Source organism: Eleutherodactylus coqui, chromosome 2 (assembly GCF_035609145.1).
Source record: "Eleutherodactylus coqui strain aEleCoq1 chromosome 2, aEleCoq1.hap1, whole genome shotgun sequence".
NCBI lineage: Eukaryota > Metazoa > Chordata > Amphibia > Anura > Eleutherodactylidae > Eleutherodactylus > Eleutherodactylus coqui.
Genome location: NC_089838.1, coordinates 51,525,023 through 51,538,886, shown reverse-complemented (window position 1 = coordinate 51,538,886; position 13,864 = coordinate 51,525,023). Strand labels below are relative to the sequence as shown.

The 13,864-nt window shown below is 47.6% G+C and overlaps 1 protein-coding gene across 2 annotated transcripts in view; it reads left to right on the top strand.

Annotated features, from left to right (window-relative positions):
• The window catches only part of KDM5A (lysine demethylase 5A), a 66,332-nt gene that overhangs the window by 27,555 nt on the left and 24,913 nt on the right, over positions 1 to 13,864 (top strand). For both annotated transcript variants that reach the window (XM_066590915.1, XM_066590916.1), the window contains exons 7-18: positions 1,423 to 1,511; positions 1,632 to 1,790; positions 1,904 to 2,023; positions 2,106 to 2,264; positions 2,564 to 2,745; positions 4,972 to 5,134; positions 5,866 to 5,985; positions 6,424 to 6,618; positions 7,558 to 7,739; positions 7,930 to 8,054; positions 9,286 to 9,436; positions 12,907 to 13,024. In XM_066590915.1, coding sequence (XP_066447012.1) covers positions 1,423 to 1,511; positions 1,632 to 1,790; positions 1,904 to 2,023; positions 2,106 to 2,264; positions 2,564 to 2,745; positions 4,972 to 5,134; positions 5,866 to 5,985; positions 6,424 to 6,618; positions 7,558 to 7,739; positions 7,930 to 8,054; positions 9,286 to 9,436; positions 12,907 to 13,024 — 1,763 coding nt within the window. The remainder of the gene's footprint in view (positions 1 to 1,422; positions 1,512 to 1,631; positions 1,791 to 1,903; positions 2,024 to 2,105; positions 2,265 to 2,563; positions 2,746 to 4,971; positions 5,135 to 5,865; positions 5,986 to 6,423; positions 6,619 to 7,557; positions 7,740 to 7,929; positions 8,055 to 9,285; positions 9,437 to 12,906; positions 13,025 to 13,864) is intronic.

Here is a 13,864-nt window from a genome sequence, read left to right as displayed (position 1 = left end):
CGTAATTTGGAGTGTGCGAAGAATTTAATGTTTCCTGTGGGATTAAGAGCCTGTCTGGCAGATAGATCACTGCCCGCGTGGGAGTTATATCTCGGGGCAGTCTCCCGTTCTCTCTCCTGGGCGCCGCTATCTAGCGGTGTGGGCAGCGAGGGGTGCTTTTCAGGGGTGGTAAGGAGGATTTTACTATGGGCTGTTTGCCCAGATTTATATTTCCATGAACTGACTTCGCGGGGCAAATGTGTTGTCCCCCTGCCCCCACTTGTTACTCACAGTTCGTTGTCGGCTCCGCAGGGCCGGGACCGAGAGGGGGAATTTTCCACCTCCAGCGCTCCAGGGGGACGCCGAGTGTCTCCGTCCGTCCGGCTCCAGCAAATCAGCCCGAATGCGGGCCGCAGGCAAGGCGGCCGGGCCAGCCGTGGCTCCGATCCCCCTGTCTCAGAGAGGGTTCTCCTGCTCTCCCCCTCTTTCAAGCCGCGATCAGCGCTTCGCAGGGTGTCCGGTGCCGTCGGCGAGCGGGATGTTATGCAGTGGCGGGGCGGGCGAGCGGTACAGTATCCCGCTGGTTTCCCCAGCAGACCGTCGGCTTCAGAAGCCTGAAGGCGGACCGCGTCCCCCGACCGGTGAAGGATCGGATGTTTGGCTGCAGGGGACGGTTCCCAGGTGAGCAGGAGGGTTAGCAGATCGCGGCTCCGGTCGGGACCCTGCAGGAGGTAGTTCTTGCGGAGATGGGTGCCGGAGGCTCACGGTTCTCGGGGTCAGGTCCGGGTCGGCTGCCGCGGAGCGCCGCAGGGAAGCGGCGGCCGAAGGTTTTGAGGTGGCAGAATGTGGGGTGTCGCAGGCAAGCGGCGGCCGGAGGTCTTGAGGCGACCGGAGCGGCAGGCGGACCTCAACCCCCGCTCAGGTCCTGCAACGGCGGCGCGGCTCCAGTGGCGAGGATCTGGAGGGTCCCTCTCCGTTCGGGCCACAACCGAGAACGGGTCGCCGCCCGGCAGAAGAGGCGGACCAGCAAGCCACAGGTCCCGAAGGGGGGACTTTTTGCCGGGTGAAGGAGGACGGGGCACGCAGACCTCGGTTCAGCCTGCCAGCAGGTGGGTCAAACGAGTTGGCGCCAAATGGGGAGCGGGAGGGAAGCAGGGCGTTGGCGCCGCTTTTCCTCTGCCTCGGCCCGCGGTCCTGCTGTGGATGTCAGGAGGCTGTTATTGGTCCCAGCTGCGGTTCGATTCTTTCCTCAGGATCTAGAAGTCCTTTAGGGGTGTTATCGGCATCAGGAGTCAGGTAAGGCCAGGATTTGATACGGATTCTAGACTTTCCCCTGGGGAGCTCTCCTCACATGCGACTCTCCATATTGGTCGCTGGCCACCCCCCCACCCCCCCCAAAGGCATTTTTTAGTGGTTTAATCTATGTGTCTCTCGCTATTTCAGATGAACTGTTGAAGAAAAGGAAAAATTCTAAGCTGGATGCTTTTGGAATGCAGATGAGGCAGCGGAAAGGAGCCCTGTCGGTAAATTTCGTAAGTGCCATTACATTTAACCCTTTGATTGCGTGGTTTGAAAAGCATTTCTACATACATTTGTTGAAAACAAATTGTCCTGATCTGATAAACCCCGTTATTGCTTTCTGGTCCCTTCAGGTCGACCTGTACATTTGCCTGTTCTGCGGTCGAGGCGACTGTGAGGAGAAATTACTGCTGTGTGACGGTTGTGATGACAGTTATCACACTTTCTGTCTTATCCCTCCGTTACCAGAGGTCCCCAAAGGTGACTGGCGCTGCCCTAAGTGTATTGCTGAGGTAATTCTTCATTCAGCTTTTCTGTCATTTCTGCTAATGGATGAGGGTCCTTGTCTGGGACTCTTATTAAGTTAGAGTTCTTTAATAAGGCCCCCATTTCCTGCTCCTGACAGGAATGCAGCAAACCACGAGAAGCCTTTGGATTTGAGCAAGCTGTGAGGGAATATACTCTACAAACCTTTGGCGAGATGGCCGATAGCTTCAAATCTGACTACTTCAATATGCCGGTGCATGTGAGTTCATACAGTTGTCTACTTTGTAGCTGCAGATGATTCTGTGAGTAGGAACTGATCCTCATTAATACGTCATCCACAGATGGTGCCCACAGAGCTGGTGGAGAAGGAGTTCTGGCGCCTGGTGAGCTCCATCGAAGAGGATGTGATTGTGGAATACGGGGCAGATATTTCTTCTAGAGACTTTGGAAGCGGCTTCCCAACACTCGATGGTCGGAGGAAACTGACACCTGATGAAGAGGTGCGATGAAGGGCTGTGATAATAACAAGTGCATGTCCAACTCTCAGGCCCATTTACACATTTTATAAAAATTGTTGGTGCATGACATTACTAACTTTGTATTATACCCCAGAGCTGCACTCACTATTCTGCTACCGGAGACACTGTGTACATACATTACTTTTCATGTACTGCTCCTGAGTTACATCCTGTATTATACTCCAGAGCTGAACTCACTATTCTGCTGGTGGAGTCACTTTTTACGTACATTAGTTACAAGTTGTGTAGAGCTTTTACTAATGCCTCTCTCCACTTTACAGGATTACGCCCAATGTGGTTGGAATCTGAACAATATGCCCATTCTAGAGCAGTCTGTTCTTACTCACATCAATGTGGACATCTCTGGCATGAAGGTGCCCTGGCTATACGTGGGCATGTGCTTCTCCTCGTTCTGTTGGCACATTGAGGACCATTGGAGTTACTCCATTAACTACCTGCACTGGTGCGTTTTGAGTTTCTTGTCTTGTTTTGCTCACTTTTAGAGAACTATTGGCACATTTAGTAAAGCAAAATTTGATCAGCTTAGAAATATCGGTAACATTAATTGGGACAACCTCCTCAAAAATACCAGTACAGAGGAGAAATGGGAAAAGTTTAAAAGGATCCTAATCACCTCATGCGAGCAGTTCACTTCCTTTAAAAATAAAAGAACATCGAGTAAAAGGAAACCAATGTGGCTCAACAAGACGGCAAGGGGGGCAATAAATGAAAAAAAAAGCGTTCAAACTACTAAGGCAAGAAGGCAGGGAAGAAGCACTAAAATCGTACAGGGAAAAAACAAAATATGCAAAGATAAGATTAAAATTGCTAAGGAAGAGGCAGAAAGACTGATCGCCAAAGAGAACAAAAGCAACCCGAAACTATTTTTAAACTATATTAACAGCAAAAGGATCTGCACCGAGAGCACTGGCCCTTTAACGAATAATGCAGGAGAAATCATAGATGATGATGGAGGGAAGGCAAATCTATTAAATGGTTTCTTTTCAAGCGTATTCACAAACGAAAAGGAAATGCCACACGAGATGCAGGGGAATAAAATGAACCCCTCACAAAATGTCTCATACCTAACGCAGGAGGAAGTGCGGAACCGGTTCAAGAAGATTAAAATCGATAAATCGCCAGGCCCAGATGGAATACACCCAAGGATACTAAAGGAACTAAGTGATGTGATAGCTAGGCCGCTATATCTAACATTTGTGGGTTGTACCATTGGATTGGCGCATTGCCAATCTGGTTCCAATTTACAAAAAAGGGACCAAAAGTGAGCCTGGTAACTACAGACCGGTAAGTCTCACCTCAGTAACGGGAAAAATATTCGAGGGGTTTCTGAGAGACGCGATCAAAGAGTACCTCAAGGTGAACAACGAAATAACCCCTCACCAGCATGGGTTCATGAAGGGCCGATCATGTCAGACCAATTTGATCAGCTTCTACGATGAAGTAAGTTCTAGGCTGGACCTAGGAGAGTCTATTGATCCTGTGTATCAGGACTTCTCTAAGGCATTTGACACCGTGCCGCATAAGAGGCTGATATATAAAACGAGACCGCTCGGATTGGGTGAAAACGTGTGTATTTGGCTACAAACAGACCTAGATAAGCTGGGGGCTTGGGCAGAAAAATGGCAAAGTTCAATGTTGATAAATGTAAGGTTATGCACATGGGCAGGAGAAACGGATGTCACCAATATACACTAAATGGGGTACTGCTAGGGAAAAGTGATATGGAAAAAGACCTGGGGGTACTAGTGGACTGTAGACTTCACTGGAGCAATCAGTGCCAGTCAGCTGCTGCAAAAGCTAATAGAGTCTTGGGGTGCATTAAAAGAGGGATAGGGGGGAAGGACGAGAACATTATTCTCCCACTATATAAGGCACTTGTTAGGCCTCACATGGAATACTGTGTACAGTTCTGGTCACCGGTGCTCAGGAAAGATGTTACAGTGCTTGAGGGGGTTCAAGGAAGGGCAACTAAACTAATAGATGGAATGCAGGGACTGGAATACCCAGAGAGGCTATCCAAATTGGGATTATTTACTCTAGAAAAAAGACGGCTAAGTGGCGATCAAATAACTATGTATAAATACATTAGGGGACAATACAAGGATCTCTCCCATGATCTGTTTATACCCAGGACTGCCATGGTAACGAGAGGGCATCCGCTACGTTTAGAGGAAAGCAGGTTTCATCATTAACACAGAAAGGGGTTCTTTACTGTAAGAGCAGTTAGACTGTGGAACTCTGCCTGAGGATGTGGTGATGGCAAAATCCATAGAGGAGTTTAAAAGGGGACTTGATGTCTTTCTGGAGCGGAAGGATATTACAGGATATAAATCTTAGGTTAATTGTTAATCCGGGTATACAAGCAGGTAGGAACTGTTAGGGGTTGATCCAGGGATTAGTCTGATTGCCATTAGGGAGTCGGAAAGGAATTTTTCTCCCAAAAGGGCTAATTGGCTCCTGCCTCTTGGGGTTTTTTGCCTTCCTCTGGATCAACAACACAGGAGGATAACAGGCTGGACTAGATGGACATTGTCTTCATTCGGCCTTACAAACTGTGTTACTATGTTATTCAGGACATTGTAAAGTGCAGCTTCATCCACAGAATTTAGGTAGCTGTGTCTTCTGAAATATTGTGTGACTGGATAAAACTCCCCTTTTCTCTCCTCAGGGGAGAACCCAAGACGTGGTATGGGGTTCCTTCTCACGCTGCTGAGCAGCTGGAGGATGTAATGAGAGAACTGGCTCCAGAACTGTTTGAGACCCAACCTGACCTTTTACACCAGCTGGTGACCATCATGAACCCAAACATCCTGATGGAGCACGGAGTGCCGGTGGGTGCGGTATAATATAACGTAGCTATCGGTGAAATCGAAGCGAGCGTGTCTTTAGGATATGGTGAACATTGGCTGGTTTGTGTATTGTTAAAGGGTAACTAGACTTTTAGAAAACTTCTGACTTGTTATAGAGACATGTCTGAACTTTTTATCAGTGGGCGTCAGGTGATGAGTTCATCTGCACTGTACCCCTTGAGCTATGATCGGCGAGCGGGATACAGACTTAGAATAGACTTTCTATTGAAGGGATTTCCCAGGTTAATAGTATTGATGACCTGTCCTTAGGATAAGTCTTTATCAGTTGACTGGATGGGGTCTGCTACTCAGAACTCCGGATGATCAGTGCCACAGTTCACTGGGTAAGGAGCAGAAGCTGTTTGCTCTGCAATCACCAGTACCGGCAACTGCACAGGGGTCAGAGCCAACGGTTTCTATCCCGCCCCCCCCCCCCCACATGTGTTTTGTAGTGCTGATAGTGGGCACCCGATCAGCTTATCGTCCGACGTCCCGAACAGTGGACCCCAGCTGATCAGCTGTCCATCCTGAAGATTTATCAATAATACTTGTTCGGAAACCCCCTTTTCAAGCCTGTACACCACTCCGAGCGGGGGCTTTAAAAACCGAGTGGACTCCCTGATCAGTGCTTCTGATATGACACATAAGGGGCAGCGCAAAGATGCCATATATTCAACCATAAGACTTACTATCATTTGCACTTATATTCTCAGGTTTACCGGACAAACCAATGTGCAGGAGAGTTTGTGGTGACTTTTCCCCGGGCATATCACTCCGGCTTCAACCAAGGATACAACTTTGCAGAGGCTGTTAATTTCTGCACTGCTGACTGGGTATGTATGGCTGCATGTACGTCTCTACTCAGATCCTTAAAGGGGTTTTCTGCAACTATAAAATATGACCTATCCTCAGGATAGCGCATCAATATCAGATCAGTGGGGGCCAATTTTTGACAATTCCACTGATTAGCTGTTTTGAAGAGGCTGCAGCACTCGGGTGAGTTCCGCACCCTCTTAATCAGCCAGTGATGTCACCTTAATAGGTCACATGGCCTCTGTGCATCTTGGTCCTATTCAAGTGAATGGGATTAAGCTGTAATACAAATGTACACCTCTGTGCCTGGTATACAGCTGTGTTCGCATGGGAGCTGCGACTCTTTTAAACATCTGATCGTGGAGGTGCCAGGGGGTTGCACTCCCCAACACCGATCTGTTCATGATCTGCCTTAAACATAGGTCATCAGAATTATAAGTATACTTTCTTTCTGCCAGCTCCCCATTGGACGTCAGTGTGTTAACCATTACCGGAGACTGAGACGACACTGTGTATTTTCTCACGAAGAGCTGATCTTCAAAATGGCTGCAGACCCAGAGTGCTTGGATGTCGGCTTGGCAGCTGCAGTGTGCAAAGAGATGACTGTAATGATTGAGGAGGAGAGCAGGTTACGGGACAATGCCATACAGACAGTAAGGGCTGATTTCTTTCCTTTACAGGAATTGTCCAGTTGAAAACTACTGATGAGCTATGCATAGGTCATCAATAGTAAATGTGCAGGGGTCTGCTACCTGGGATCCCCGCTGTTCATCCAGTTAATGCACTTGTGCACTTAGTCTATTTCTGCAGGAAGCAGACAGCTCTGTTTCCACTGCAATGGTGAGGCTTGGTGTTACAGGCAAAGTTTTCATTAAAGTGAATGGGATTTTGCATGTATTACCAAGCTTGGCCACTGCATTGAAAACGCAGCTGTATGCTTCTTGTAGATATCAGATTAGTGCATGAACACATCTGCCTGGTAAAAGGCTGATCAGTGGTGGTTCTGGACGGCAGAGCTCTGCAAATTTACAGTGTTTTCCTCCGTAAATAAGACACACCCTGATTTTTGGCTATTTTCGAGGAGGCTTGAAATATAAGCCAAAACTAAGACCTACATAGACTACATAAAAAAAAAAAAAAGATACATTACCTAGCAGCCAAGGTCCAGTTCCCTCCCTCTGGTCTCCGAGGTTCCATAGCTCCACCCCGCATTCGGCCGCCAACAGAACATCACTTGCTGGTCGCAGGATTCATAAATCCTGCCTCCAGGAAGCGATGGCTCTGATTGATTTAGCAAGCGCTGCTCTCAGCTAGTCACAGCCACTGCATTGATCGGCGTCCGAGGAGTGCAGGGTGCGTAGTGGAGCTACGAAACCTCGGAGACCAGTGGACCATGCTGACTAGTTAGTAAAATAAGACCTAGTGTCTCTTTTGAGGCAAAAATTAATATAACACAGGATCTTATTTTCAGGGAAACATGGTACTTTGGGTAGCCTAGCCTAAGGATAGGCCACCAATAGTTTATAAGTGGACAACCCCTTTATGCTGCTCTTGTGTTTGCCAGATCTGAGGGTTCTCTCTCTGTCTTTCAGGGAATTGAGCAGTTGGAAGAAGAAGTCTTTGAGTTAGTTCCAGATGACGAGAGACAATGTGCTGCCTGCCGAACCACCTGCTTTCTCTCTGCACTGACCTGCAGTTGTAGCTCAGATCGCCTTGTCTGCCTGCATCACTTAGAGGACCTGTGTGCATGCCCCATACAGAACAAGTGTCTCAGGTGAGGAGGAAACTTGTGACTCCGATGCTTAATAAAGTTTAGTCCTTAGTGATATATTCTGTTATACAGAGGTTAAGGCCTCATGTATTCTGTTATATTACATCTCTGAGACATACAGAGGTTAAGGCCTCACTAGGGAGCAACAACAGCAATTTTTTTTACATTTTCTTTCACATTTTATAAACCCCAGGTACCGATATTCACTTGAAGATTTTCCGACTCTGCTGTATGGTGTAAAATTACGTGCCCAGTCATACGATACGTGGGTCAGCCGGGTGACAGAAGCTCTGACTGCCAGCTTGAATCACAAAAAAGGTAACGTGAACATATACAGTCCAGTGATGGCTAGTTGGCCCATTGCCCTGTTGTCTGTGGCCTCCGTGACTTAAAGGTAACTGTTTACCTTAAGGCCCCCATACACATTCACGTTTAGCCGTCCAAATCGGCCAATAGAGGTGGTAATGGATGACTCTCCAATGTGTATGGGAGCCTCTGAACTTTTACCCTACGGTAAAATGCCGGGGAAAAGAGGAATTAATGACGATGAGTTTCAATGGTTGATCCCTTTTTTTTTTCTTCCTCCCAAAAGATATGCCGCTGCCAGAGTTTTCCAGCTAAGGCTTACCTCCCTAAACACACAAATGCTAAGCTGAAAATTCCTGTGTATGGGGGAGCTGGGAAAACTGCTGTTAGCTGAACAATTTTCGGTTGCTTTCGTTCAGTCAACAGCTCTTCCTCCATCCCATATACATGCACGGTCTGCTGGACTAAGTGTGCATGATTTCTCAGTAGGTAGAGGGGAAGAAGCAGTTACCTGACAAGCTCCTGGTATGGGCATGCTGAAATCCAGCATGCTCCATCCTTTTTCACCTCCTCTATTGTTTGGACTCTGCCATGCCCATTATGCAGTTGACCTGTCCTGCCAAAATCTGTGCCTTTTGGATGACTTTTCTTTGTGCATGGACACCTTTAGCATTGTGTATTTCTCATTTGCTGTTTGGAGGATGAGTAGGAAGTGGACTGTAAGGTCACACGTCTCCTTAGGATGCAGGAGGATGTCCTGGACATATGCCACTGTATAGGCTTAGAGTGTCGCATGTCGCCCATGGGTTCATATATATTTTGGTATATGTTGCTGTGTTTTTTTTTTTGGTTTTTTTTTTTAATAACTAGATTCCTCTGTACAGACAGTATAGTCGTCTGTGGTATTCTATAGAGCAAATAAAGGTAATGATCTATACTGATCTAATAGTATCCTAATAGGCACACTTTTGACCTGCATTGGGTGAGTTAGGTCCTATAAATGTTTGTCTATGCTTGGAGCGTACCTGTCTTATACGTCAAACGTACACAACACACACAGTATTTTCACTCTGTTTACATAGGACGTTTTGAAGACTCAAATGCAAATATCTCCTCCTTGGAGCGCTATGTTTCATAGTAAATTAGTTTTTCCTGATTGGCTTCTTATATTTATCTGCTCTGATATGTTTTCTTTTCTTGCATTCTGTTGTGAATTCATGAAAAGTTCTGATTTACTTTGCAGACATCATTGAGCTGAAGGTAATGCTGGAGGATGCAGAGGACAGAAAGTTTCCAGAGAACGAGCTCTACCGAAGACTTCGAGATGCTGTCAAAGAGGCTGAGACCTGTGCATCCGTTGCTCAGCTGCTTCTAACCAAAAAGCAGAAACACAGGTGAGATTGCTAATTTCTATGGACAGTCACAGAAAGAGATGCTGGGGAGCTTCTCTCATCACTGGGCTCATGGCATGTACTTGCAGTGATGTCAGATTGAATGGAGTGACAGTTGTGCATAAACTCTGCTGCTCCATTCATTTCAATAGGGCTCCCAAGTAGCGGAGTACAAAGTACTCCCCTATCTCCATCAGTCGCACTGAGAATGAATGGAGCAACCCTGTGCATGCTGACAGTCACTCCATGCATTTGCCTGTTCACTCTGGGGGGGATGCAGTGAGCTTGCAGTGATAAGAAGAGTTGGACACGGGACTCCTGTTCTCGGGATTGATGGGCGGTCTCAGTGATGAGAGCCCTACTAATAGGACTTTTATTACCTAGCCTATGGATAGGTGAGAAGTCAGTCGTGAGAACATTCCTTTAGGGAATCACACACAGGTTTTATGTGGTAGTTTTTGTTGTGTTTTTTTTGAGCAAAAACCACAAGTGGATTCTAAAGGAATGAGAAATCTAAAGGAAGGGCGACTTGGGGTATGTTCATGCAGCTTTTTTTTTTTTTGCAGAGTATTTGACATGGAATCCACGCCGATTCTGTATGTCCTAAAGTGTCCTTTTGCTTCTAATGGAAATCCACTCTGTAGTCTTTATAGCACAAATTGAAAATACATGTGTGAAGAAAAGAAGTGACCTGTAACTTCTTGATGCAGATTCTGCATTGGGAAATCCACACTTGGATTTGCCTATTGATGAGCACTAAATCCACATGCATATTTGTGGCGATTTGTAGTGCAAATTCGCAACAGAAATCCAAGACTCGGCTACCGATTTCTGCCATGGATTTTGTGGTGGAATCAACACAGATTCTTTCATGGCCTTATGTTTCTCCTTCCTACTGGATCCATTTCTGGCTTTGTGCAGATGACTAGTTAGATCAAGCAGTTTCAACGATTTATTGTTAGGCGTAAACAGGTGCAGTGAAAGAACAATCCGTGATAAATAGCCGATCGGATCTTTCATGCAGACTATAAGATCACCACTGGTCTACCGCTGCATTGGCCTGTATTAACGGGCATCTATGAACAACTGCTTATTTTCTGTGAATGGAGGCAGGTGGGCTGGAATGATTTCTGACAAGAATGATCTTTCACTCATCGCTGGGATGGCTGTCGGGCGATTTAGCGCCGAAACGGGTTTTGTTTTTTTTTCAAACACCCCCCCCCCCCCCCCCCCGTTCGGCGCGAGACAACCCCGATGCAGGGACTTAAAAAAAAAAACGCACAGCGCTTACCTGAATCCCGCGCTCCGGTGACTTCTATACTTACCTGCTGAAGATGGCCGCCGGGATCTTCTCTCTCGGTGGACCGCAGGGCTTCTGTGCGGTCCATTGCCGATTCCAGCCTCCTGATTGGCTGGAATCGGCACGTGACGGGGCGGAGCTACACGGAGCCGGAATCCTGCACGAGCGGCCCCATTGAGGAAAGAAGAAGACCCGGACTGCGCAAGCGCGGCTAATTTGGCCATTAGACGGCCAAAATTAGTCGGCTCCATGGGAACGAGGACGCTAGCAACGGAGCAGGTAAGTGAAAAACTTCTGATAACTTCTGTATGGCTCATAATTAATGCACAATGTACATTACAAAGTGCATTAATATGGCCATACAGAAGTGTATAGACCCACTTGCTGCCGCGGGACAACCCCTTTAAATCAACCCTTCTGGCCTGAACAAAGATGGCCGCACCAGCTTCCCTGACTACCTGATGCACAATGTGCATTAGCATGCATCATTAGTCTAAGACATTACACCAACTTCGATTGACCAGTGCTGCTTATGTGAGCAGCACTGGCTAGTAGGAGCAGTGTCTTAGACTACCAATGCATACTAGTGCACAAAGTCAAAGAAGCAATTTGGCCATTATGTTTGTCCAGGCCCGGAGAGTTGCTTTAAAGGGGTTGTCCCGCGCCGAAACATTTATTTTTTTTTTGCATAGCCCCCCTTCCCGTTCAGCGCAGGACAAACCCAAGGGATGTGTTGAAATTTAAAAAAAAAATTTTACTTACCCGAATCCCCTGTCTGCAACTTCTTCCTTCTTTTCCTCCAAGATGGCTGCCGGGATCTTCACCCACAATGCACCGCGGGTCTTCTCCCATGGTGCACCGTGGGCTCTGTGCGGTCCATTGCCGATTGCAGCCTCCTGATTGGCTGGAATCGGCACACGTGACGGGGCGGAGCTACGCGATGACGCGTAGAAGGGGGGCGGAGCCAGAACGACGCTCGTGCCCGGACCGACCAGAAGGGAGAAGACCCTTCTGCGCAAGTGCGTCTAATCGGGCGATTAGACGCTGAAATTAGACGGCACCATGGAGACGGGGACGCCAGTGCAGGGAAGGTGAGTATATAACTTCTGTATGGCTCATATTTAAAGGGGTTCTGACATGAATAATGTTTTTATGCTTTAGCAGCCATTGTTCCCTGGTCTGCTTAATGGACCCAGGGAACCAATGGTTTAATGGTTGCTAAAGCATAAAAAGATAACGCTTACCTGTTCTTCTGTTGTTGTTGACATCGGGGGATCATCTCCCGGCAGGCGCTGCTCCTCCTCTTCTGTCTGCACGAGCCGCGCCGCTCCGGGATCGCGCGCATGCGCAGTGGAGAGGTGCCCTCTGACAGGAGTCAGGACGGGCTGCGTCTCCACTGCGCATGCGCAGCACTCCGGAGTTCAGCCGGACGGACGGGCCGCCCACAGCAAGCACTGCTTGTGACGTGCTTGCTGTGGCGGTCCGTCCGTTGACCTCGGAAGTGCCTGACGGACGGAACAGAGCAGGAAGCGGTCTTTTTGACCGCTCCTGCTCTGCTTTAAAGGCACAGAAGAAGATGCCGGCTGGAGGGGACATGCCTGGCGATCGGGCCAGGCAAGGTGAGTACAATTTTTTTTTTTTTTTTTTGATGTCAGAACCCCTTTAATGCACAATGTATATTACAAAGTGCATTAATATGGCCATACAGAAGTGTATAACCCCACTTGCTTTCGCGGGACAACCCCTTTAAGGATTTGTGCCATCAGGACCTCTCCTTTTAAATCAAATCATCTCCTCCCAGCGGGTGGGTCTTGTTGATATACCTTCTGGTGGTCAGTTATGGAAAGGAAACTTGTATTATCACATAAGCTACTGTAGTACATAGTTGTGCCAAGTCTTAGTAGGGCACATGGAAAGGGGTTGCCCTGATGGGATAGATCCTGTAAGACTTTGTCAGTATACCTGGACAGCTCTTGAGCCTTGCTCTTAAATACTTTTACAACAGCTGGAGAGCCACAAGTTGCAAACTATAACTCCCAGCATGCACTTGCGCTAAGTTCTAGTTTTGCAACAGCTGGAGAGCCACAGGTTGCAGATCGCAGCTGTAAATGATTATTAGTGGATTGGATAGTATTTTTGCTGTATTACTTTAAATTTCAACTTGTTTCTGCAGCAAGTTGAGCCAGGACTCTGGGAAGACTCGTACTAAACTCACTATGGAGGAGCTGAAAGCCTTCGTCCATCAGCTATTCAGCCTGCCGTGCATCATCACCCAGGCCCGACAAGTTAAGGTAAGTTGTTCTAGGGGGCAAGAGTGATGGCTGTCTAATTGACTTAAACAGATTTTCCGGGACTAAACTATTAATGACCTGTCCTCAGGATGGGTCATCAATAATTGATCAGTGAGGGTCGATCACTTTGGATTCCTGCCAATCAACTGATTTGAATTGATAGTGGCGCTTGGGTGAGTGCCAGGGCTACTTCAGTTCATACCAGGCACAGAGCCATGCATTGTATAGCAGCTATGCCTGGTGTAGCAGCTCAGTCCCATTCACTTGAATGGAACGGAGCTATTCTTAGGCCAGATGACTGATTAACTTAACTTCACAGGCCTGAGAAGAGACCAGAATGCTGAGCACTGTGGCTTCTTTAGTCAGCTGAGCAACACAGATCTGAGTGGCAGACCCCTACCAATCCGTGTTTATTAACCTATCCTCAGGATAGGTCGTCATTTAATTTAGTCCTGGAAAACCCATTAAAAGAGTAGGCTAGGGCAGTGGTCCCCAACCTTTTTGGCACCAGGGACCGGCTTCCAGCAAGACCATTTTTACAAGGCCCGGCAGGGTTGGGCGGGACATGGGCGGGGCTTTGGTTATATAGGGCAGGGTTATGAAGGGAGTTGGAGTTTAGTCTATTCTTACTTAATTATGACATTTAGAATGTCCTGGCAGTACACACATAGGGCAGTATATAATCTATCCCCCCCCCCCCCAAGCACACACATAGGGCAGCATATAATTTATCACCCCCCCCCCCCCCAGTAATAGACAGCCCCCACCCCTCAGTAATAAACGGCCCCCACCTCTCAGTAATTAGCAGCCCCTCCCCCAGTAATAAGTAGCTCCCCCCAG